At 40.4% G+C, this 22,160-nt stretch overlaps 2 protein-coding genes across 19 annotated transcripts in view; one reads left to right on the top strand and one right to left on the bottom strand.

Moving 5' to 3' along the window:
- Positions 1-5,897, bottom strand: part of OTC (ornithine transcarbamylase) — a 99,053-nt gene extending 93,156 nt beyond the window's left edge. Inside the window, exon 1 of the mRNA XM_054472092.2 lies at positions 5,729-5,897. The gene's annotated coding sequence lies outside the window, so the exon portion shown is untranslated. The remainder of the gene's footprint in view (positions 1-5,728) is intronic.
- RPGR (retinitis pigmentosa GTPase regulator) overlaps positions 5,811-22,160 on the top strand; it is a 58,659-nt gene continuing 42,309 nt past the window's right edge. For 3 of the 18 annotated variants that reach the window (XM_054472080.2, XM_063660673.1, XM_054472083.2), the window contains exons 1-6: positions 6,015-6,264; positions 10,157-10,282; positions 10,732-10,824; positions 12,612-12,674; positions 14,716-14,874; positions 16,237-16,386. In XM_054472080.2, the coding sequence (XP_054328055.1) occupies positions 6,237-6,264; positions 10,157-10,282; positions 10,732-10,824; positions 12,612-12,674; positions 14,716-14,874; positions 16,237-16,386 (619 nt within the window). In that variant the 5' untranslated portion in view covers positions 6,015-6,236. Of the gene's footprint in view, positions 6,265-6,293; positions 6,468-10,156; positions 10,283-10,731; positions 10,825-12,611; positions 12,675-14,715; positions 14,875-16,236; positions 16,387-22,160 lie in introns of those variants that run through there. The other 15 variants (XM_054472086.2, XM_054472079.2, XM_054472089.2 and 12 more) reach the window with 13 other exon arrangements.

The raw sequence follows: 22,160 nt of genomic DNA, 5'->3' as shown, positions 1-22,160 counted from the left end.
CCTTTATTTCTAGTTGACATACAATGCTCCAGAAATGAATAACAACTTGAATTAATAGAGGAACTTGCTAAGACTTGTGCACGTTGTCAGACGTGTCATGGCTTCTGTGTATCAACATGATTTCCTAAGGAGCAGAGGAATATTTGGCCGTGTATGAAGGGGACACCAAAAGCATGCATGACCATTGAGAGATATAAAATTATAACTGCCTTCGCCAACATGAGGGAGATGGCTCCACAGGCTTAAACCATCTGACTGCAGGGATTGTGGCAGAGGTGTTTACTACTCACTGAATGTCCACTGGCTCTCCCACATTTCCCAGCCTCTCTGCAGTGCCCAGAGGCACATGACACTAAATCCAGCCAATGGGTGTGAGAAGGAAAAACATGTTACTTGTGGCCTGAAACATTTCAGTTTATTTCTTTTTTTTTTTTTTTTTTTGAGACAGAGTTTTCTCCTTGTTGCCCAGGCTGGAGTGCAGTGGTGCGATCTCGGCTCACTGCAACCTCCGCCTCCCGAGTTCAAGTGATTCTCCTGCCTCAGCCTCCCGAGTAGCTGGGATTACAGGCACCCACCACCACGCCTGGCTAATTTTTTGTATTTTTAATAGAGACAGGGTTTCACCATGTTGGCCAGGCTGGTCTTGAACTCCTGACTTCTAGTGATCCACCCGCCTCAGCCTCCCAAAGTTCTGGGATTACAGGCATGAGCCACCGCGCCCAGCCTGAAACATTTCATTTCTAACTTCCTCTCTCTCTTGCCCTGCTACAGCAACCAAAGAGGTCATGTGTTGTATATGGTGTTGCTACAAGGTAGTTGAACTTCCACATGTAGCCTCAGCCCCTGCTTGAGCAGGTGGAGCACATCCTCCAACACTGGAAATGTAGCATTAGTGAGAAAGAAACTTCTTTGTGTTAAGCCACTGAGATTTGGGTGTTGTTTGAGCTGCAGCATAGCATGGGTTATGCTGACTAATACAGTGAGCTGCCTTTGCCTTATTAATAGCTAACACTGTTGAGTGCTCCACTATTCCAGGCACCAAGCTATAAGTGTTGCATGCATTACCTAATATTTCACAACCACCTTCTGAGATAGACTATAGTATTATGTTATATGATATATATATATATAATCTAGGGCCACAGCATAGCTATATATACGCATCATATATATCAGTGGTCCACGACCTTTTTGACACTAGAGACCAGTTTTGTGGAAGACAAGTTTTCCACTGACGGGGATGGGGGGTGAGGGGAGGGGTGGGGATGTTTTTGGGATGATTCAAGCACATTACATTCATTGTGCACTTTATTTCTATTATTATTACATTGTAATATATAACGAAATATACAAATTTATGTTGGTATACATTATGTTATATACAAATATACAACATAGTATAGAATCAGTGGGAGCCCTGAGTTTGTTTTCCTGCAACTAGAGGGTTCCCATCTGCGGGTGATGGGAAACAATGACAGATCATCAGGCATTAGATTATCACAAAGAGCACACAATCTAGATCCCTCCCATGTGCAGTTCACAACAGGGTTCACACTCCTATAAGAATCTAATGCCGCCACTAATCTGACAGGGGGTGGAGCTTGGGTGGTGGGGAGTGACTTTATATACAGATGAAGTTTCACTTGCTCTGCAGCCCTGTTCCTAACAGGCCATGAACCAGTACAAATTCGTGGCCTGGGGTTGCAATATATATTATATAGCTCTGGATCATATATATCAATAGTATAGATGGCCAGGCACAGTGGCTCATACGTGTAATCCCAGCAGTTTGGGAGGCTGAGGTAGGCGGATTGCTTGAGCTCAGAAGTTCAAGAGCAGCCTGGGCAATGTGGCAAAACCCCATCTCTACAAAAAATACAAAAATTATCTGGGTGTGGTGGTGTGTACCTGTGGTCCCAGCTATTCAGGAGGCTGAGATGGAAGGACTGGTTGAGCCCAGGAGGCAGAGGTTGCAGTGAGCTGAGATTGTGCCACTGCACTTCAGCCTGGGTGACAAAGTGAGACCCTGTCTCAAAAAAAAGTAGTATATAGGACAGGCGTGGTGGCTCACGCCTATAATCCCAGCACTTTGGGAGGCCGAGGTGGGCGGATCACCTGAGGTCGGGAGCTCTAGACCAGCCTGACCAATATCGTGAAACTCCATCTCTTAAAAAAAAAAAAAAATTAGCTGGGTGTAGTGGCAGGTGCCCGTAATCCCAGCTACTCAGGAGGCTGAGGCAGGAGAATTGCTTGAATCCGGGAGGTGTTGCAGTGAGCCAAGATCGTGTCCCTGTACTCCAGCCTGGGCAACAGAGGGAAACTCTGTCTCAAAAAAAAAATACTATATAGACAACATTTATATCCTGTTATGCTAGAAATGTATCTCCTCCTAGCTAAGGCCAGCCCCTCTACATGGGGTCAGGATGACACCTCCTCCTGCCTTAAATTATTATTTTTATAGGTTTATTGACCCTCAGCCTCTGCATATTTGAGAACTTGCTATTCATTAATTCTGCCATTCAACAGATATTTATTGTGTAGCTATTATGGGCCAGGTACTAGTCTGGCACTGGAGTACAACAATGGACAAACCTCCCCGCCCTCATAGAACTTGCATTTTAGTAAGCTATGTGCCAGACATAGTGCTATGTTCTGGCCAAAGAGAGGTAGTGCTTACAATGCAGGAAATGAAAGAACTCAGTCTAGTGGAAAGACAGCCACAAAATCACATCACACTGTATAATAAGTGCTGTGATGAGGCATGTGAATGTCCTTGATGCATGAAGGGGTCATGTGGCCTCACTGCAAATTTGGAGAGGGCTCCCAAGAAAACACAACACAGCCTCAGAATTGAATGATGATGAAGCAGAGATTGCTAGGGGGCTCTTTGGAGGAGGCAAGAGCATCCTTGAAGACGTGTGTGCATTGCTGCATGGACTTGTAGGGGACCCTCAAGGGTCCACACAGAGTTTCACACTGTAGAGCTCATGTGAATTTACAGTACAAATGTGGCTCTGGAACTGATGGTTCAATCCTGCATCTACCACTTGATAAATACGGGACCTTGCAAAATTATGTGATCTCAACCTCAGATTCTTCTTCCCAAAAATGAGACTGAAGTTAGTACTTCATTTAGGGTACCTGTGAAGATTTGATGAGATCAACTATGGTGTGCTAGTTTTCTCTTGCTGTTGTCACAAATTACCATCAACTTGGTGGTGGCTTAAACAATACCCATTTATTATCGTACACTATTGTAGTTCTGAAGTGTGAAATGGGTCTCACTGGACTAAAATCAAGGTGTCAGTAGAATTGCATTCCCTTCTGGAGACTCTTGGGGAGCATCCACTTCCTTGCCTTTCCCGGCCTTCAGAGGCTACTTGCATTCTTCCGCTCATGGCCCTTACCTTCATCTTCACAGCCAGCGCTGTTGTATCTCTCTGACCATTCCTGCATCTTCACATCTTCTTGTGACCACAGCCTGGAAAGGCTCTTCACTTTTAAGATTTCATAGGATTTAATTGGGCTTACCTGGTTAATCTAGAATAATTTCTCCATCTCAAGGTCCTGAATCCAGCATCTCACAACTGCAAAGTCCCTTTTGCCATGTAAAGCAATAGATTCACAGATGCTGGAGATGATGGCATTATTGAAAACTAAAGTACAGGGTGGGAGCAGGCCCTAGCACAGGGGCTCAAGAGCCCCTTTACAGAATTTTCTGGGGTTTTATTATCCTCTAGAGGTTTCCCATTGGTTACTTGGTGCCATTCCCAAGTAACCATTGGTATATTTCCCATTGGTTACTATGTAAATGAACTAGTGGCCTTGCAACCAATCAGAGGCTGAAGTGTAGTTACAAAGGTTACACCGTATTCAAGCATCTGATTGGTTGTGGAAAGCAACCAATCAGAGGCTAAAGTGAAGTTACAAAGTTACACTCCTATGCAAATATCTGATTGGTTGCAAAAAGCAACTAATCAGAGATACTTTCAATTTTCCGTCTGCCACGCAGAAAAAGGGGGTGGGGGTTGCAAAGAGAGTAGCCTCTGGTTCTTTTGTTACTTAGGTATGGAAAGTTGGGGTTTCATTTTGATTTAATTCTAGGAAGTCAGCATGAATTGGCCTTAGGTTTCCTGCCTCCCGACCCTATTCTACTGCCTCAATTCTACAGTCACTTTCCAGTGTTGCAAGTATCTCAAGCCTGATTTCACTATATAGACCCAGTCATTCCTCAAATATGTGCCTCCTTCTGGGGCTTCCGCTCACCAATTGCCTGCTCAGCACCTCCAATTTGATGTCTTAGTGTGCTCAAGGATGAACTCATTATGCTCTTCTTGCCCCATTTACCTAACTCCAATGTCGCCAGCTCTTTCCTCAGTGCTCCCCATCTCAGTAAATGGTGCCCCCCTCCTGCTATTTGCTTATGTTGGAAACCTTGGAGTAGGGCTGCATCAATATCTTCTGGGATGCTTAGCACCAAAATATGCCTTACTGTATTTTGAAATAAAAACAAATGACTGCATATCAAAAAGTAAATCTTTAAAAATTCTCATTTGCCCATAGTAACAATTATGATGCTCTAAAAATGAATATCAAATCCTTTTCAAAATAATTTACGGCCCTATCTTTGCTGTTGCTCTAGGAACTATTTGGTAGTCCAGCACTGTCTAGGAGTCAATAGTCAGAAACCATTTCCTGTTGATTCTACGACCTAAAATATTTTCAAATCTGCCTGCTCCTCTCTGGCACCAATGAACTGTACTCCAAGCCATCCTGACCACATGTCTGAAATTCTGCAATAGCCTCTGAACCCTTCTCACTGCCCCAGTTTATTCTCTACAAAGCATCTAGACCAGGCAGAATGATTTCAGGGACACACATAACTGATCCTGTCCTGTTGTTCTACTGCCTAAAACTTCTCAGTGGTTTCACTTTGTCTTTAGGATAAAATCTCAGATCCTTAATAGGCCCAAGACCTTGCCACCTTGCTAGGAAACAGCCTCGCCTCTTGGTGTTCCTGGAAAGAGTCAAGCTCCTTACAAACCTTTATACACAATTTACTCTCTGCCAAGAGCTCTCTCTCCCTCCTGGCTTATCTTTCTCCAGTTCTTAGATTTAATGTTCTTTCTTCAGATAAGCCTTTCTTAACCTCCTACACCAGGTCAATGCTTCTTGTTAAACACTTCCTTAGTAACCTCCACTTTGCTTTGTAAGTAAATGATTATTTGTGTAACTAATAGTTTAATGTCCCCTCTTCATGTTAATGCAAACTTTCTGAGAAAGTGTTGCTAACACACAAGAGTAATTCAGGGATCCCTGAATCCAGTTGTGTCTGATTCTAGGGCCCATGTCCACAACTACCAAACATATATAAATCTGCTCATCCTGGAAGATGGCTTTTTGCTTCTTTATTTCATGATAGCCAAATGTTGATGGACGGGAAACCCTGCACCATATAACATCGCTGAGCAAATTCTAGAGCAATGATGTTGGGCTACCCCTTTGTGTATGTTCTGTGAGTAGTGGACCATATACACCTCAGCTTTTACTTTCATTGACTACAGGCTGGACTAGCTGGACTAGCTGCCCACATGCTTAAAACAGGGGTAACATTAACCACTTTACAGGGCTGTAATAGTACTCATTTGGTCAATAAATACGTAATGAGCATTCAGTATAGGCCAGACCTTGGTTTAGATGCTGGGGATACCTTTAGCAGAGTGCTTACCTCCTTTAATGTTCCAGCTGGTCACTATTACTAGTAGTGTCATAATTGTGTGTCGATGTTTGCTTATGTCACGGAGTATGGGATTTGTGACGTTTTCCACTCATGGGCACGGTCCCTGCGGCGCCTGGACCTCCAACGGCACAAGGGCGCGGACTCCACCGCATCACTGCGCGGCGTGGCCGCCTCTCTGCTCCAGGCCGCCAGAGGGCGCGTGGTCTCTACCGCCCCTCCGCTGTGCCTGAGCCTGCCCCTTAGCAGCCAGCCGGCCTCCGTTCCCCTCCCCAGCGGCGCCTGCCCCGCCTTGCATTCCCAAGCTCCGCCCCCGTTGCCCGTAGCGGCTGTTTGTTGACTTCCGGGAGCGCGGTTGTAGTTGATCCCCGGAGTTTCGCCATGCGGAACTGGGGGGCTTTCGCGGCCCGCGTCGGTGCGGAGTAGCTGCCTTAGCCCCGACCAAACCGTCCTCTACAGCCTCCTGGCCCAGGCTCAGGCTGCCCGTACCGCCCGTGGCATGAGGGAGCCGGAAGAGCTGATGCCCGGTGAGTTGCGCCCGCGCCGGTGGCGGAAGGCCGGGAGGGAGGGTCCGCGGGCGGCCGGGCCCCGCCTCCGGATCGGCCCTGTAGGGGGACAGGCCCGAGGCTTGGCAGCCGCACTGGGGCGGGATCGCTGGTTGCGCTCCCACGAATGACTGAGGGCACAGGACCGGACGGGAAGAACAGGATGGGGGACAACGGGAAAGAGGGTGTCTGTCTTTCGTATGCTTTTTAAATAAGCTTTTGATGAGCTTCTTGAAGGCAGGGACACTTTTTTTTTTTTTTTTTATGAGACGGAGTTTCACTCTTGTTGCCCAGGCTGGAGTGCAATGGCGCAATCTCGGCTCACCGCAACCTCCGCCTCCCGGGTTCAAGCGATTCTCCTGCCTTAGCCTCCGAGTAGCTGGGATTACAGGCATGTGCCGGAACGCCCGGCTAATTTTGTATTTTTAGTAGAGACGGGGTTTCTCCATGTTGGTCAGGCTGGTCTCGAACTCCCGACCTCAGGTGATCAGCCTGCCTCGGCCTCCCAAATTGCTGGGATTACAGGCTTGAGCCACCGCGCCCGGCCAGGGAGGGACACTTTCTGTAAACTCCCCAAAGTGCGAACTCCAGACTTGTGCACTTGGAGGGACACTCTCTGTAAACTCCCCAAAGTGCGGACTCCAGACTTGTGCACTTTGGAGGTCCTGAGCTCCCGGTTATGTATTGAATGCAGTAAAGAGTGAGTGATCAGGGTTGTGGGGTAAAAGGGGATACAGGAAATAAATTGGACAAAGAGGGAGAAGAGGGACCCTTTAGCGAGTGTTTTTTAGCCTTTTTTTTTCCTGAGCTCCATAGTTAGAAATACTTTTGCCATTGTGACCCGATACTCCATATATACCGTGTAACAGAAATAGATGTCTGGTGAAGCAGTCCTTGTTCTAACCACTTAGATTCCACACACAGCTTTTTGATAACGCATTCTTTTAAAATGCTGAGCGTGATCCACTGAATTGATTTTCTGACCCACTAATAGGTCACGACCATTTTTAAAAAACACTGGGTTTGAGCAGAATCATACCTTCACTGAAATATGTATGTTTTCTTCCATGCTCTTGGCCGGAACTGAGATTCCTGGCCTGCAGTTCACAGTTTAGTGGGACATACAGGAAAGTAAACAAAATGACCATACAAATTGACAGTAGATATTACAGGGCCAGAGCAGAGCCGCCAAACCTTGGCTTGGGATGAGGGTATCAGGGAAGCCAGGGGAGCCAGGACAAAACAGTTAAAATGTTAAAATAATTCATTCTGGGGAAACTCAGAGTCTGTTCTAGATCCTAGTCTCCCAACTCAATTATTAGTTGGAACTGAGATGCCTCACAGTGGTTCTCAAAAAGTTGTCCACAGTGGCTAGTCTCTTGCGTATTAATATTTATTATTAATACTTATATTCGCTATATTTTCCTTTCTGGTACGAATTAGTTTATGTGTGATCATCCCCCTTGGGATTTCCCCAAAAGCTGGACCTGGCCTACTATTTGGTGTATGTGTGTGTTTAAATGGTTATTGGGAACTGGTAAGGGTTTTTAGTCTTTCTTCAAAATGATGCTGTGCCACAACAGTTTGTGAATACTACTCAGATCAGGTAATGACTTGATGTAAGAATGTTAAAATCTCAACATCCCCGTGTACTCCTCTCCCAATCTCCTAGGACCGTGGCATTTTGTGATGATGTTTCAGGGGGAAAGATAAACCGTCCTTTCCCATGTACTGTTTCTGGAAGGAGAAAAAGACATCTCTGTAACTAACTATAGTGCATGAGTAAGATGAGAATTAGAAACTTCGTGAGTAGCTGTGTTGAGAGGATCTTTTCATTTTATACTGGATCCCTAAACATTCTGAATTCTCAGAAATCAGGAAAAGCTGAAGTGCTCCTTTGTTGACGACTTGGTAACCTGTCTTTTATATTAACAATGTTGAAAGTTACATTTGACTACAAACTCTCCATTATGATAACTTAGTAAAGAAAACATTCAACAGTTACGAATATACATGTGCGTAAGGGGGACCTTTTCTGTGTGAAAAGTAGAACACACAAGGGCTATTTTGTGCTAGGCAATATGGGTAGTGCAGACAGTTTATACCCTCTGTAACCTTAGAAAATAGTTGGAAAAAAACAACATTTGGGGTAACAAATGGTGAACTCTGTGTTTCAACACAGAAAAGCAGTGACTTTTTTTTTTTTTTGAGACGGAGTCGCACTGTCGCCCAGGCTGGAGTGCAATGACGCTATCTTGGCTCACTGCAGCCTCCGCCTCTGGGGTTCATGCAATTGTCCTGCCTCAGCCCCCCCGAGTAGCTGGGATTACAGGCGCCCACCACCACGCCCGGCTAATTTTTGCATTTTTAGTCGACACGGGATTTCACCACGTCGGCCAGGCTGGTCTCGAACTCCTGACCTCAAATCATCCACCCGCCTCGGCCTCCCAAAGTGCTGTGATTACAGGCGTGAGCCACCACGCCCAGCCAACATTTTTAAAGTATAGCTTTTTATTGCTTTGTGATGACCTCATCTTACATATTGTGCTACCTACCAATCTCTCTAATCAAACTGTTACACAAATCTTGCTGAGATTTGTAATCTTGCTGATTTGTGTAACAGTTTGATTAGAGAGATTGCTAGGTAGCACAATTATTTGCCATATAAATTCTACAGATCACATAGTTCAGAGAAGCCGGTGATCATTTCCAACTCTTATGGTAGAGGAAGAGTTTACAGAGGTAGCTATGAGCTAACACTTTGAGGATGCTAGGCTCTGGGCTAAGTTCTTTATACATGTCATCTCATTTAATCCTTACAACAACCTTTGAATACCTAATTGCCTTTAAAGCCTATGTTTTTTTTTTTCTAGCTGCTTTCCCTTAGTTCAAATGAAAGAGATAGTGGTGGAGTAATTTGTTTCTCTCTGTGCTGTCTCGTCTCCGGTTTTATGGGTATTCATTGGGATTACCAACAGAGAAATTAAGAGTTCACCATTTTGGCCGGGTGTCATGGTTCACGCCTGCAATCCCAGCACTTAGGGAGGCCGAGGCAGGAGCCCAGGAGTTTGAGACCTGAGCCTGAGCCCAGGAGTTTGAGACCAGCCTGAACAACATGCTAAAACCCGGTCTGTGCAAAAATTATAAAATTTAGCTGGACATGGTGGCACACGCCTATAGTCCTAGCTACTCCAGAGGCTGAGGCGGGAGGATTGCTTGGGCCCAGGAGGTCAAGGTGGCAGTTAGCCGTGATTGTGCCACTGCGCTTCAAGCTGGGCGGCAGAGTGAGACCCTGTCTCAAAAAAATAAAAAGAGTTCACCATTTGGGCTAACATTGTTTCCCTTGCATGAGAACACTGGAGGTTCCTTGGAAAAACTGGACCAAAGAAAATCCAAATTGACTGATAGAGACTCTCCCCATGGACACCCTGATGATGTTAATGAGGAAACGAAATACTGTCCTGTTTCTGTGTTTGGAGAAAAGCTCTCAGTCAGAGGCCAGACCATGAGGTGTTAACTAGAACAAGAATAGCACAGATTGTGCCATTTCATTCCAGGGAATAGACATCTACTTGGTGACAGCAGAACTATTAGTAATAGATGACTGCCTTCCTTGTGATAGTATATTTCTTACTTTATGCCAGTATATGAGTAATACATGTTCAATTTAGTAGATTTCATAGATAAAACTAGAATGGAGTCTGAGGAATAAGAAAGACTGAATTAAGGTGGAAGAAGGAAGGCTTAAACATTGCCAGAGTGGGGGCAAAGCTTTCATGAGACAAGGGGTTTGTATGGATAAATTACTCAAAAGGTATTTATTAATAGGCAACATAGTAAAAGTTATAAAATAAAGACCATCTTATATTTGCAGATTCGGGTGCTGTGTTTACATTTGGGAAAAGTAAATTTACTGAAAATAATCCCGGTAAATTCTGGTTTAAAAATGATGTCCCTGTACATGTTTCATGTGGAGATGAACATTCTGCTGTTGTTACCGGTTAGTATTACAATCCTGAATGAGGACAGTAATACTTAGAAAATTCTAAATATTTTGTTATAGATATGCTGCTGTGTTTTAAACATGTTGAAAATATTATCAAAAGTGTTGTTTTTTACTTTGCCAGAGAATTCTTCACAAAATAAGTCATCAAGAGCATCTTTTAAATTTTAAGTTTCCTTAGTATATTTAAGTATGATTTTCTATACACACAACTTTCTTGGAATGAATCTATTTCAATATAATTAAGAAAACCTGTTACTGTATAATTTTAGAAACTCTTTTCCACCTAATAGAAACTGGTTATACATAGATGAACAACGTAACTTCTTTCAACACAGAAAAGCAGTGACATTTTAAAAGTATAGCTTTTTATTGCTTTGTGGTGACCTCATCTTACATTATGTGAAAAATGCTTCAATTGATTATTTCTTTTTCCCTCCCACCAGGAAATAATAAACTTTACATGTTTGGCAGTAACAACTGGGGTCAGTTAGGATTAGGATCAAAGTCAGCCGTCAGCAAGCCAACATGTGTCAAAGGTTTGGGATCTTTTTATTTTTTCACAAACTGTATAAAGTATTTTTATGTTGACTGTGTAGTTCTTTAATGTCATAAATAATAAAGCCTTTAGTTCTTTATTTTCTGACATTTGTTTGAATATTATTAGCATTTAACTTATCTTTTATATGATATTCAGAACTGCTTTTATATGTTAGGGTCTAAAAATTAGATTGATTTTAAATCCAGGGACCACAAAGGAAGTAATGATTTTACAGTATTGCATTTGAACATCCCCCATCTTTTTTTTTTTTTTTTGCTTGTTTGTAAAACTACTTACATATTACTGTTATTGTATATACAGAGAACAAACATATGTTAGAATTTTGAGCTTTTCTCATTTAATAGAGTTGTGGACATTATGCTTCATTTAGTTGCTGTTTTTATAAAACATACTTATCCTGCTTTATATAGTGACTAGGCGAAGTAAACGAAACATCGAGACTAGGGATTGATTAGTACTAGTGTAAAAGAACAACAGGACAAAATATTTGAAATCAGGAGTGTTCCAGGAAATATTCGATATATAATACCCTTACAAAGCTTTCTGGATGTTATATGCAAAACCTCTGTTTGGGTATAACCTGTGAACATCAGCTAAACTTGAAAGGATGATGGAGATTCCTTGAGATGTAATAAGAGCAGTATTTTTTATCTTCCTGGCTAAAATTTTAATTTCAGCTCAAAATTTCAGTGTAGCTTATCATATTCATGCTGTTTATGGGAATTGTTATGGAACTTTTAAAGTATTCCATGTGTTCAAAAAGTATTTGTTGAGCATAGTCTAAACACTTGGGGATAGTCACAGTGACCATGACCCTTACTCTCAAATATCTTATCTAATAGACAAGCTAACAGGATTGTTTAGACTATGGGATCCTTGAGACCAGGGATTCTATCTTAGTCATCTTTTTGCAGCCCCTATGCCAAGTACTTAGGAGATGTTCTTTAAATGTTTTTTGAATATGTAGATGAATGAATGAACAACTTTGATTCATAGGTGTATGTCTATCAATATTGGTCTTTTGGTTTTTCATTGAATGTGGTAGAAGGTGAGCTTGATAACGGTGATGGCAGGTTAGGTAATGGATCAGATTGGTGAGGAGGCAGCATAATAGAATACAGTGGGTCTCAGCACATATTAATTACCTGTGAAGTTGTTTTTTTTTGTTTTTTTTTTTTTTTTTTGAGACAGAGCCTTGCTCTGTCACCCAAGCTGGAGTGCAGTGGTGTGATCTCTACTTACTGCAGCCTCGACCTCCTGGCTCCAGCCATCCTCCCACCTCAGCACCCCTTCCCCGAATAGCTGAAACTACAGGCATGCACCACCACACCCAGCTAATTTTTGTATTTTTTTGTAGAGAAGGGGTTTCACCATGTTGCCCAGGTTGGTCTGGAACTCCTGAGCTCAAGCCATCTACCTGTCTCGGCCTCCCAAAGTGCTGGGATAATAGGTGTGAGCCACCACACCCAGCCTACCTGTGGAGTTTATCATTATATATATAGATGCCTAGCCCCTGCTTCAGACCCACTGACTCAGATTCCATAGGGATGGGGCTAAGATATCTATATTGTATTCAAAGCGCCACTGGTTATTATGGTACACAACCAGTTCTGAAAACCTCTGGTTTGCTAGTTTAGAACATTGACTTTGGAATCAGAGAAGCCTAATATTAAATCTCGATTCTGTCACTTAGTTACCATTTGTCCTGGACTACTGTTCATTTTCATTGCTATAAAATAATTGTCCCATTTTAATTATTTTTAGCTCTAAAACCTGAAAAAGTGAAATTAGCTGCCTGTGGAAGGAACCACACCCTGGTGTCAACAGGTATAGTGCTCAACCTGTATGATTTCCTGCCTGACTTTGAGAACTGAGGTCTCATTCCAGTAACGTGGCTTTGTAAAATTAATAGAGATTACACTTTGGCAACAGTAAAATTAGGGTTTTTTAAAATGTCAATGGCTAGTACACGTTTGCCTTTGCAAATATACACATGAATGTCAAATGGCTGAAGAAAAAGCTTCTTTTCTTGGATTATATCATGGGACAGCATCTCCTAACCTGTGTGTCCACCTTAAGGGCTGCTTATTCCTGTTCTTGCTCTTCTCTCTTCCTTACTAAGGTTGAGTGGAAGACACCCAGAAGGCTGTTGATGTGAGTGAGCACAATTCCCATCAAAATCCATACGAGCTTTTGTGTGTGTGTGTTTGTAGAAATTAACAAAGTGCTTCTAAAATTTATATGGAAAAGCAAATGACATAGAAGAGCCAAAACAATTTTGAAAAATAACAGAGGACTGGCACTACCTGATTTCGAGACTCGCTGTAAAGCTACTGTAATCAAGACTGTGGTATTGGCAAAAAGATAGACAAAGATTAATGAAACAGAATAGAGTCTACAATTAGACCCATATGTATATGCCCACTTGATTTTTGGCAAAGATGCCAAGGAAATTCAATAGAGAAAGGACAGTATCTTCAGCAAATGCTGCTGTAACAATTAGACCTCCAGGACTTGACCACTGAGCAGTACTTCCTACCACCTTCCCCCTGCCCCTGCCCCTTGCCCCGCCCCTCCCCCACCACCACTTATTCTGTCTTCAGGATGTTTTCACTGCCTCAGCTCCTCTCCACCTCTCCATACCTTTCCCTTTCTGAAGTGTCTCTTCTCTTCTCTTAGCCTTTTCAGATTATTTCTTGAGATCCCATTAAGTGTTACTTCTTCCATGGAACATTTTGTGACTGTTCAACTTTGTGTTCATTTATTTGTTTGAATTATTTCAGCATCTCACCAACTCTAGTTTGCTCCACGTGTGTGAAATTATGCACTCCAATTGCATGTGACCTTGTATGTATTTTCCATTTGAAAGCTAGTCTTGTTTCCCCAATTAGGTTTCGTCTTTTTCTAAACACAAAAAATAAAAATAACAATAACTTTAAAATTTTTACTAACTCAGGCTGATTTTGCCCTCATTTCACCCTATAATTTAGCAAGGCTTTAATTTCATTTATATATTTATGACACAGATAACTAATTTATGTGTTAAAAATCTTCATTAATTTACAACTTACTGGAAATGTTTATAATCTAGGCATGATGTACTTTTTATTTAATTAACACAGTAATTAACAAACATTTTTACATACTTTAAATGAGCCAAATGCTGTTCTAAGAATTTTACAAATCTCAACTAATTCAATCTTCATAACAACTCTATGAAGTAGGTACTATTATTATCCCCATTTTATAGATGAGGAAAATGAGGCACACAGAGGTTATGGCTTGCCCAACGTCCCACAGCTTTGGTAAGTGGTAAGCCAGAATTTGCACCCAAGCAGTCTGGCTCTGGAGTCTTTCCTCCTAAACAGAGTGCTATAGTGCCTTCCTGTTTAGCTAGGAAGTTAAAATAAATACAACATAGAATTATCATGTTTCTAATTAGATTCTTCTTGGATTTGCCTCGTTTTACTTATTTGTACTATTATATCTTAGCTTTAATGGGTACAGAAGTTAAAATTAATGGACATATCTCTTTTAAAATAGATTTGCATTTTAAACTAGTTTGGAAGTTACTTTCCTTGTTTTTACTCTGAATTAATGAAGTGCTATATTAGCAAGAAATACGTTCCATGCATTCTGTTCATTTCAATTGCTAGTTACATTCTAGATTGATTTCTAAAATCTCACAAAAATATGTGGCCTTGCTTGTTTTGCTTTGACGATGAAATGAAGTTGTCTCCCAAATAATAGGATAGTGATAGCTTTCAACTTTCTTCACTGTTAATAGAGGAAATCGCTGCTATACACTGACCTGTCTCATGAAAAGGAGGACTCTATAGTCTATTGATGTTTTCTTTTCCATGTGCAGAAGGAGGCAATGTATATGCAACTGGTGGAAATAATGAAGGACAGTTGGGGCTTGGTGACACTGAAGAAAGAAACACTTTTCATGTAATTAGCTTTTTTACATCCGAGCATAAGATTAAACAGCTGTCTGCTGGATCTAATACTTCAGCTGCCCTAACTGGTGAGACTTGTTTCTTTTTCGGTCTGGGACACATTCCTTTCCTGTAGATCAATATATGCCAACTCAGTAAACCGAAGGGAGCATTGCTGTTTAGTTTTCTTTCATCGACTATCTATGTGCTTTCAGAAAACATTTAAAATATAACTTTAAATCTTGACATACTGCAATTTTATGCTTATTTATGCTTATTTTATGCTTATTTATGCTTATTTAAATATACATTTGAAAAGTAATTGGCAAATAAGCTCTAAGCAATGCCGTGTCTACTCCTTTAGATATTCTTAAATACTATTTTTGTTGTGTGCTCTTAAAGTTATACTTGCAGTTTTAACTGAAGTTGCTATCAGAAACATCCACAGAAATCTGTTGCAGCATACGTTGTTAAAATGTGGTTTGTAATGGTCATTGTACCTCTCTGCCCTCCCTACCAAAAGCCCATATGAGACAGTTCTTTAAAATTTGGAGCCAAGATCAGCTTGATCTCACTGAAGCTGCTAGTTAGCTGCTTTGTTTCAAGCAGGAGACTGTATAACATGCAGTGTTACTCTATCAGGAAAGTCAGAGTTGTCTCTGAAGCTCAGTCCTTTAGATTTTGTCAGCCCTTAAGTTAGCATTTTGACATCCTTCTTTCAGTTCTTATTTTCATTTATTTGTTTTGCATTATTAAAATACTTCAAAAATTTAAATTGTTTAAAATATATAAATAAATAAGTCTTGATAATTCCTTTCTAAAATATTTTTCCTAGATTGACTTTTTCTGACATCAAAACCCTTATCAGAAATTATATAAGTTACCTATTTTTGAGATGCTATACATGCTATTATATCTTCATTCTCTGAGGCTAGAGTCTGTGTTTTCAGGTTTCAATTATAAGGAAAAAAATATGTAGTGAAATACGTTTCTTCTGTTCTTTCTTCAAAACATCATTCCACAGTGCTCTCAAGAGCAAGGTCTTCCAGGCTTTTTTGACCTGCAGGTGTCTAATGTGACCTGTGCTGTCTTTCAGTTCAGTTGCAGGTAGGCTGCTTGGAAGGAGGAGAACATTTCTGTTTAGAGACATTAGAATGGGAAAGGGTGATTGTAGGAAAGGGCATTCTGTCTTTGCTATCGAGATAAAAATATGGCCAGGACTTAAGTGATTTACCATCAAGCTGTTCTGTGTTCTTTATCATTATAGAAGCATTTCACAATATAAATTGAACTCTTAAGTAGCTAGCTGGTGTAAATGTCTTAGTAGTACTTTATTGTTAAGATACATAATTTTTATGAGCTATAAAATAAATGGTCTTTTGGAGGTATAATAGCTTCAGAGCCTGGCTACCTTTTAAAACCTTTTCTCCCCCTTTTATTTTTCTTTATAGAGGATGGAAGACTTTTTATGTGGGGTGACAATTCCGAAGGGCAAATTGGTTTAAAAAATGTAACTAATGTCTGTGTCCCTCAGCAAGTGACCATTGGGAAACCTGTCTCCTGGATCTCTTGTGGATATTACCATTCAGCTTTTGTAACAAGTAAGACACATTTTGAAGTCATCATGTTATCTCCCACTTCTATGTTGTTATTAAATTAATAATGAAATGATATATTCTCTGGTTCTATAGAAATAATGCCATGGTTGTCCATGTAATGAAATTATTTTGGTCTGTTTTAGGTCACAGTATTTCCCCATTTATATAGTAAGAGTTCATAATTTCAAACTCTGTCTGACATGATCACTTTTTAGGTGAATATAGAGAGTTCAGCATGGGATATAGTTTCCTTTGGTGGGACTTTCTCAGCATTCCCAACTTCTCCCTTTCCTGGACCCACTGGCAACCTTTCCTGTCTTAGTTAAAATATTGGAAACGTTGGGCTCTAGCTGTTATAGTCTATATCTACACTAGTAATAATAGAGGAAGTGGGATTATGACTTTCCATCTAATTGATGGGATTTTTTTAACAGTAAAAACATCTAGAGGAAATAGTTTATGGACCCTCTTAGACAAATCTTTAAATATTTATTTATACATTTACTCTTTATTCCATATACCACAGGCTCAGGGTTAGAAAGTGGTAATTCACCCATTTCAGTGCCCCTAAAATTACCAATGAATTGGTAGCAGCATGATACCAAGAGAGATTAAACCTGACTTTGTCAGTATTTTTCACCACTGCATCCCTGGTGTCTTGAACAAACTGACAATCAATAAATATTATTGAATGAGGGAGAAAGTGAATAAATGATGAATTGATTGCATTCCTTGAGGCAACACTACCTACCAACTTATTGGCAACTTTTGGTTCCTGGGGTTGGTATAGTCTGTACTCGCTTTGTTCATGAAACAAAAACACAAATGGGAAAATAAGCCAACCAAACAACAAAAATACCAAGTAAAAGCATTGTATTATATTTGGGCTTTAAGAAAACTGCCTAAATGAATTGTGTGAATGAACTCTGCATTAGCCATTAGGTGAACAAGTGGAATAGTTCATCTTAACCAACAGGCATTACATTGAGCTTTTTTTTGGTTTGTTTTTATGCCTTTTTTTAATTAAAAACAGCTCAGCTTTATTGAGATATAATTCACATACCCTACAATTCACCCATTTAAGGTGTACAATGGAATGTTTTTTAGCATATTCACAGGTTTGTACATAAAATGAACTTTTATACTAAGCATTTTGCTGAGATTCATTTACATCAGCTGATATGAACTGTCAGTAATTTTCACACTAGCCATTATTTTATGACTTTAATCACTTAAAGCAACTTTTTGTAAATTTTGGAAATAACTCAAGTATAAGGGGTTTTACTTAATATGTATTTCATGATAGAGGAAAATGTTATATAGATAAGCATTATTTTTTTCTCTGTATGTTCAATTTGTAGATCAGAAAAAATGGATTATTTTTAATTTTTAATATTTGTGGGTACATAATATTTATATAGTGGGTACTATATATATATGTATAGTGGGTCCTATATATATACGTGGAATACCTGAGATGTGTTTATACGGGCATGTGATGGGCAATAATCATATCATGGAGAATGGGGTATCCATCCCCTCAAGCATTTGTGTTACAAACAATCCAATGATACTCTCTTAGTTATTTTAAAATGTACAATTATTTTTATTGTAATCATTCTGTTGTGCTATCAAATACTAGAAATTATTATTTCTAATTTTTGGACCCATTAACCTCCCTCCTACACACACCCCACTACCCTTTCTAGCCTTTGGTAACAGTCCTTCTACTCTTTATTTCCATGAGTTTGTTTTGATTTTTACATCCCACAAATAAGTGAGAACATGCAGTGTATGTCTTTCTGTGCCTGTTTTATTTCATTTAATGTGATCACTTCCAGTTCCATCCACGTCATTGCAAATGACTGGATCTCATTCTTTTTCACGGCTGAATAGTACTCTATTGTGCATAAGTACCACATTTTTTCTTTTTTCTTGAGACAGAGTCTTGCTCTGTTGCCCAGGCTGGAGTACAGTAGTGCAATCCCGGCTTACTGCAACCTCTGCCTCCCGGGTTCAAGCGATTATCTTGCCTCAGCCTCCTGAGTAGCTGGGATTACTGGCGCCCACCATCATGCCCAGCTATTTTTTTTGTATTTTTAATAGCGACAGGGTTTCACCATGTTGGTCAGGCTGGTCTTGAACTTCTGACCTCAGGTAATCTACCCTCCTTGGCCTCCCAAAGTGCTGGGATTACAGGTGTGAGCCACCGCGTCTGGCCCCACATTTTCTTTATTCAGTCATCTATTGATGAACACTTAGGTTGCTTCCAAATCTTGGCTATTGTGAATAGTGCTGCAATAAACATGGGAGTACAGATATCTCTTTGATATACTGGTTTCTTTTCTTTTGGGTATATACCCAGCAGTGGGATTGCTGGATCATATGGTAACTCTGTTTTTAGTTTTTTGAGGAACCTCCAAACAGAATAGTTTATTTCTTAATAAAAATACAGAACATATGACTAAGATAGTTATGTTTAAGACTTCTTACAGATTGTTCACCTACTAGTATGTTTAGATGCTCATGTTTGTGTTTTAAATTCATGTCCTCAGTTCAAGTTCATATTATAAATTATATAAAATATTCAATTTTTAGATATTATAGATAAATAAAATCTATGGAGTTTTTAGGTATTATCCCTGATTTCTGTGTCTTTTCATGTGATATGTTAATGATTGGGTCTGAGCATTTCAACCAATGATTCACTGAATTAAGTGTAGTACAATAGGGGATATAAGTAAATGAGTTGGGGTCATGGGAACTGGGGGCAGGAATTTGTGGAGCAATCTTCAGATACTGGAGAATAGGGACTTGGCAGTGTGCTTAAGATCAGAATCCTGGGGAAGGTAGCTGTCAGAGCCAGGTAGATAGTTTGAGGAATCCAGATTTTATAAAAATTAATAGACCTAAGTGAAGTAGATATAATTGATATGAAATGACCTATTTGTTCATGATAAATGTTATTTTATTTTTTATATATAAATAAGAAAAAGACCTTGGAATTAAATAAAACATTTTATATGGATTAAAAGCACTCACCTTCCCCTTTAAGGAAGGTCCTACTGATAGCTACAGGAAATATCTTTTCTAACCCTTTATAGCAAGCTCATCCAACCTGCAGCCCAGGATGGCTTAGAATGCCGCCCAGCACAAATTGTAACCCTTCTTAAGACATGAGATTTATGCACAGACCTTTTCTTTTTTTAGCTCATCAGCTATCGTTAGTGTTAGTGTATTTTATGTGTGACTGAAGACAATTCTTCCAATGTGGCCCAGGGAAGCCAAAAGATTGGACACCCCTGCTTTATAGGTAAAACATTTTACTTTAAAAAGTTGACACTGTGAGAAACTTCATCAACTCACTATGTAAAAGTCATTTTAAATGATATTTCTTATAATACCAAGTTGATTAAAATGTAGTACCTGCCCTTCTGGAGTTTACAGTCAAACTATAGGATGTATAGTTTTTCCATGTACAAAGCATTTTCAAGTACAAATATATTTCATTTAATCTCCCAACCACTTTGGGAGAGAGGTGGTGATATCTCAGATTCCATATATGCAGGCAGGTTTAGAACACAGTTTTATTCAAGGTGATGCTGCAATTGAGTTGCAGAATCAGAATTCGAACTCCAGTCTTCCAGTTCTAAAAGCCTGAACAACTTCTACTGACATGCAGTTTCTCTCCATATACAAGAGGAAGAGGAGGATGTGGTAGCAACTAATAATGACCAGGCACACTGATTATGTATTCTATGTGCCTTTGAATGCATTAATTCAGTTATTCCTATGAAACAACCCTATCACATAGGCACTTTTATCCCCATGTTACAGGCCCAGCGATTGAACTGCTTGCTTAATATGACTCAGTAAGTGGCAGAATCCAGATGCAAACAGGGCAGTCTGACTCTGTAGCACATACTTTTTGCTACTGTGCTAAACCAATAACTGCAATATACAGCAGACCATGATTGGTAACATAAGACATTTGATAGCAGAGTCTTACGTGAGATCAAGAAAGAAAAAATATTATTTCTTGTTAGGGGCGTCAGGACATATTTCAGAGAAAGGGTGGTATTTGAGATTAACCATGAAAGATGGAAACAACTCAGAGAGACAGAGATGAGGGAAGAACAGTCCAGGCAGAGACAAAAACATGTGCAGAGATACAGAGACAGAAAAGTAAATCATGTATTTGGAGATTATTGCATAGTTGAGTTTGTTTAGAGGTTGTTTGTTTAGAGGTTAGGGATCATGGATCCTAAAGGAATGTGAACCCTGAAATGATATGCTAAATTTGGTAGGTGCATTTTTTTTTTTTTTTTTTTTTTGAGCCAGGTCTCACTGTGTTGCCCAGGCTGCAGTGCAGTGGCATAATTACGGCTCACTGTAGCCTAGACCTTCCGGGCTCAAGTGATCCTCCCACCTCATTACCCCGAGTAGCTGGGACAAAGATGCGTGCCACCACACCCGGCTAATTTTTGTATTCTTTGTAGAGACTGGGTTTCACCATGTTGCCCAGACTGGTTTCAAACTCCTAGACTCAAGCCATTCACCAGCCTCGGCCTCCCAAACTGTTGGGATTACAGGCACGAGCCCTCACACCCTGCCGGGATGTGTACTTTTTTTATAGAGCTGTCATCAAATTCTCAAGGGAGGTTATGACCCAAAAGAGAGTCACCAGGTTGGGGAGTAGATAGAAATATGACTGGTTAGTAGTCCGGGAACCTAATATGGAAGGTCTCTTGTAACAGTCTGCAGTTTATACTTGATACATGTATTTTTTTTTTATTTGGAAGTGTCATAATTAGAGCCTTGTTTTTGGAAGATACATCTGATATTGTGTGGGTATGTTAGACTAGAGGTAGGAAAGACATTTGGAAAACTTGATCCAGGTGAAAATTCATGTTAAGGTGTAAAGGGAATCAGGAATCTATAGACAGAAATGGAGAGAGACTCATCAGGACTTAGGAACCAGTTTCCTATGGGAGGCAACAAGCATGGGAAAACGGAAGGGTGCTAACTTATTGGGCACCACTTTTGTGCCAGTGTTTGCTAAATACTTCATAGAAAACTGTGGTCCATAAAACTTCATTTTCTGTGCAGATCAATTCAGAAAATCAATATAGCTGTGTTTACAGTATTTAAGCAAGTTCTAAGTGGTGCATATCTTGTGCATTGGCTGTCCCACGCCTTCCGGAAGTTCTGTGATTTTCTAGAAAGACTCACAGTCTTCAATAGCAGATTATACTTATGAATAAGATTTATTACAGCAAAGGATACAAAGCAAAAAGAAAAAGTGGGAAAAAGATAAGCATCTGCAGTGGAGTCCAGAGAAGTCAAGCGTGGGCTTCCTAGTACTTTCTCTTAGGAAACCACACAGGGCATGTTTTCTTCTTAGCAGTGAACTACAGGGACATGTGTGGAATGCCTCTGCCCAGGGAAGCCCATTCTGTTGCTTCTAGGGGATTTAGGGGGCTGGTCACGTAGGCACCTCCTGCTAGCAACTGGCCACAGCAGCTGAAACTCAGGACCCTCAATAATGAAGCCAGGTGCACATCATCAATGTTGATGTTTGTGCAAGCAGCCCTGACAAACCTAATCTGGCATAGTTCATTGCTCTGGTATATATAACAAAATCATTAATCATTCACATAAAGAACACTCCAGGGGCCACCTTCTCAGGGGTTGGGCAAGGATCAATCATGGTTCTCTCAGAGAGACTTGCAAAGAATAAGCAAGCAGATCTGCTCTGTTGTCTCTTTGCTCATACC

The sequence above is a fragment of the Pongo pygmaeus genome, chromosome X (assembly GCF_028885625.2).
Source record: "Pongo pygmaeus isolate AG05252 chromosome X, NHGRI_mPonPyg2-v2.0_pri, whole genome shotgun sequence".
In the NCBI taxonomy this organism is placed as follows: domain Eukaryota; kingdom Metazoa; phylum Chordata; class Mammalia; order Primates; family Hominidae; genus Pongo; species Pongo pygmaeus.
The sequence above is the reverse complement of the archived record's forward strand: the minus strand, read 5'-3'. Positions and strand labels throughout refer to the sequence as shown.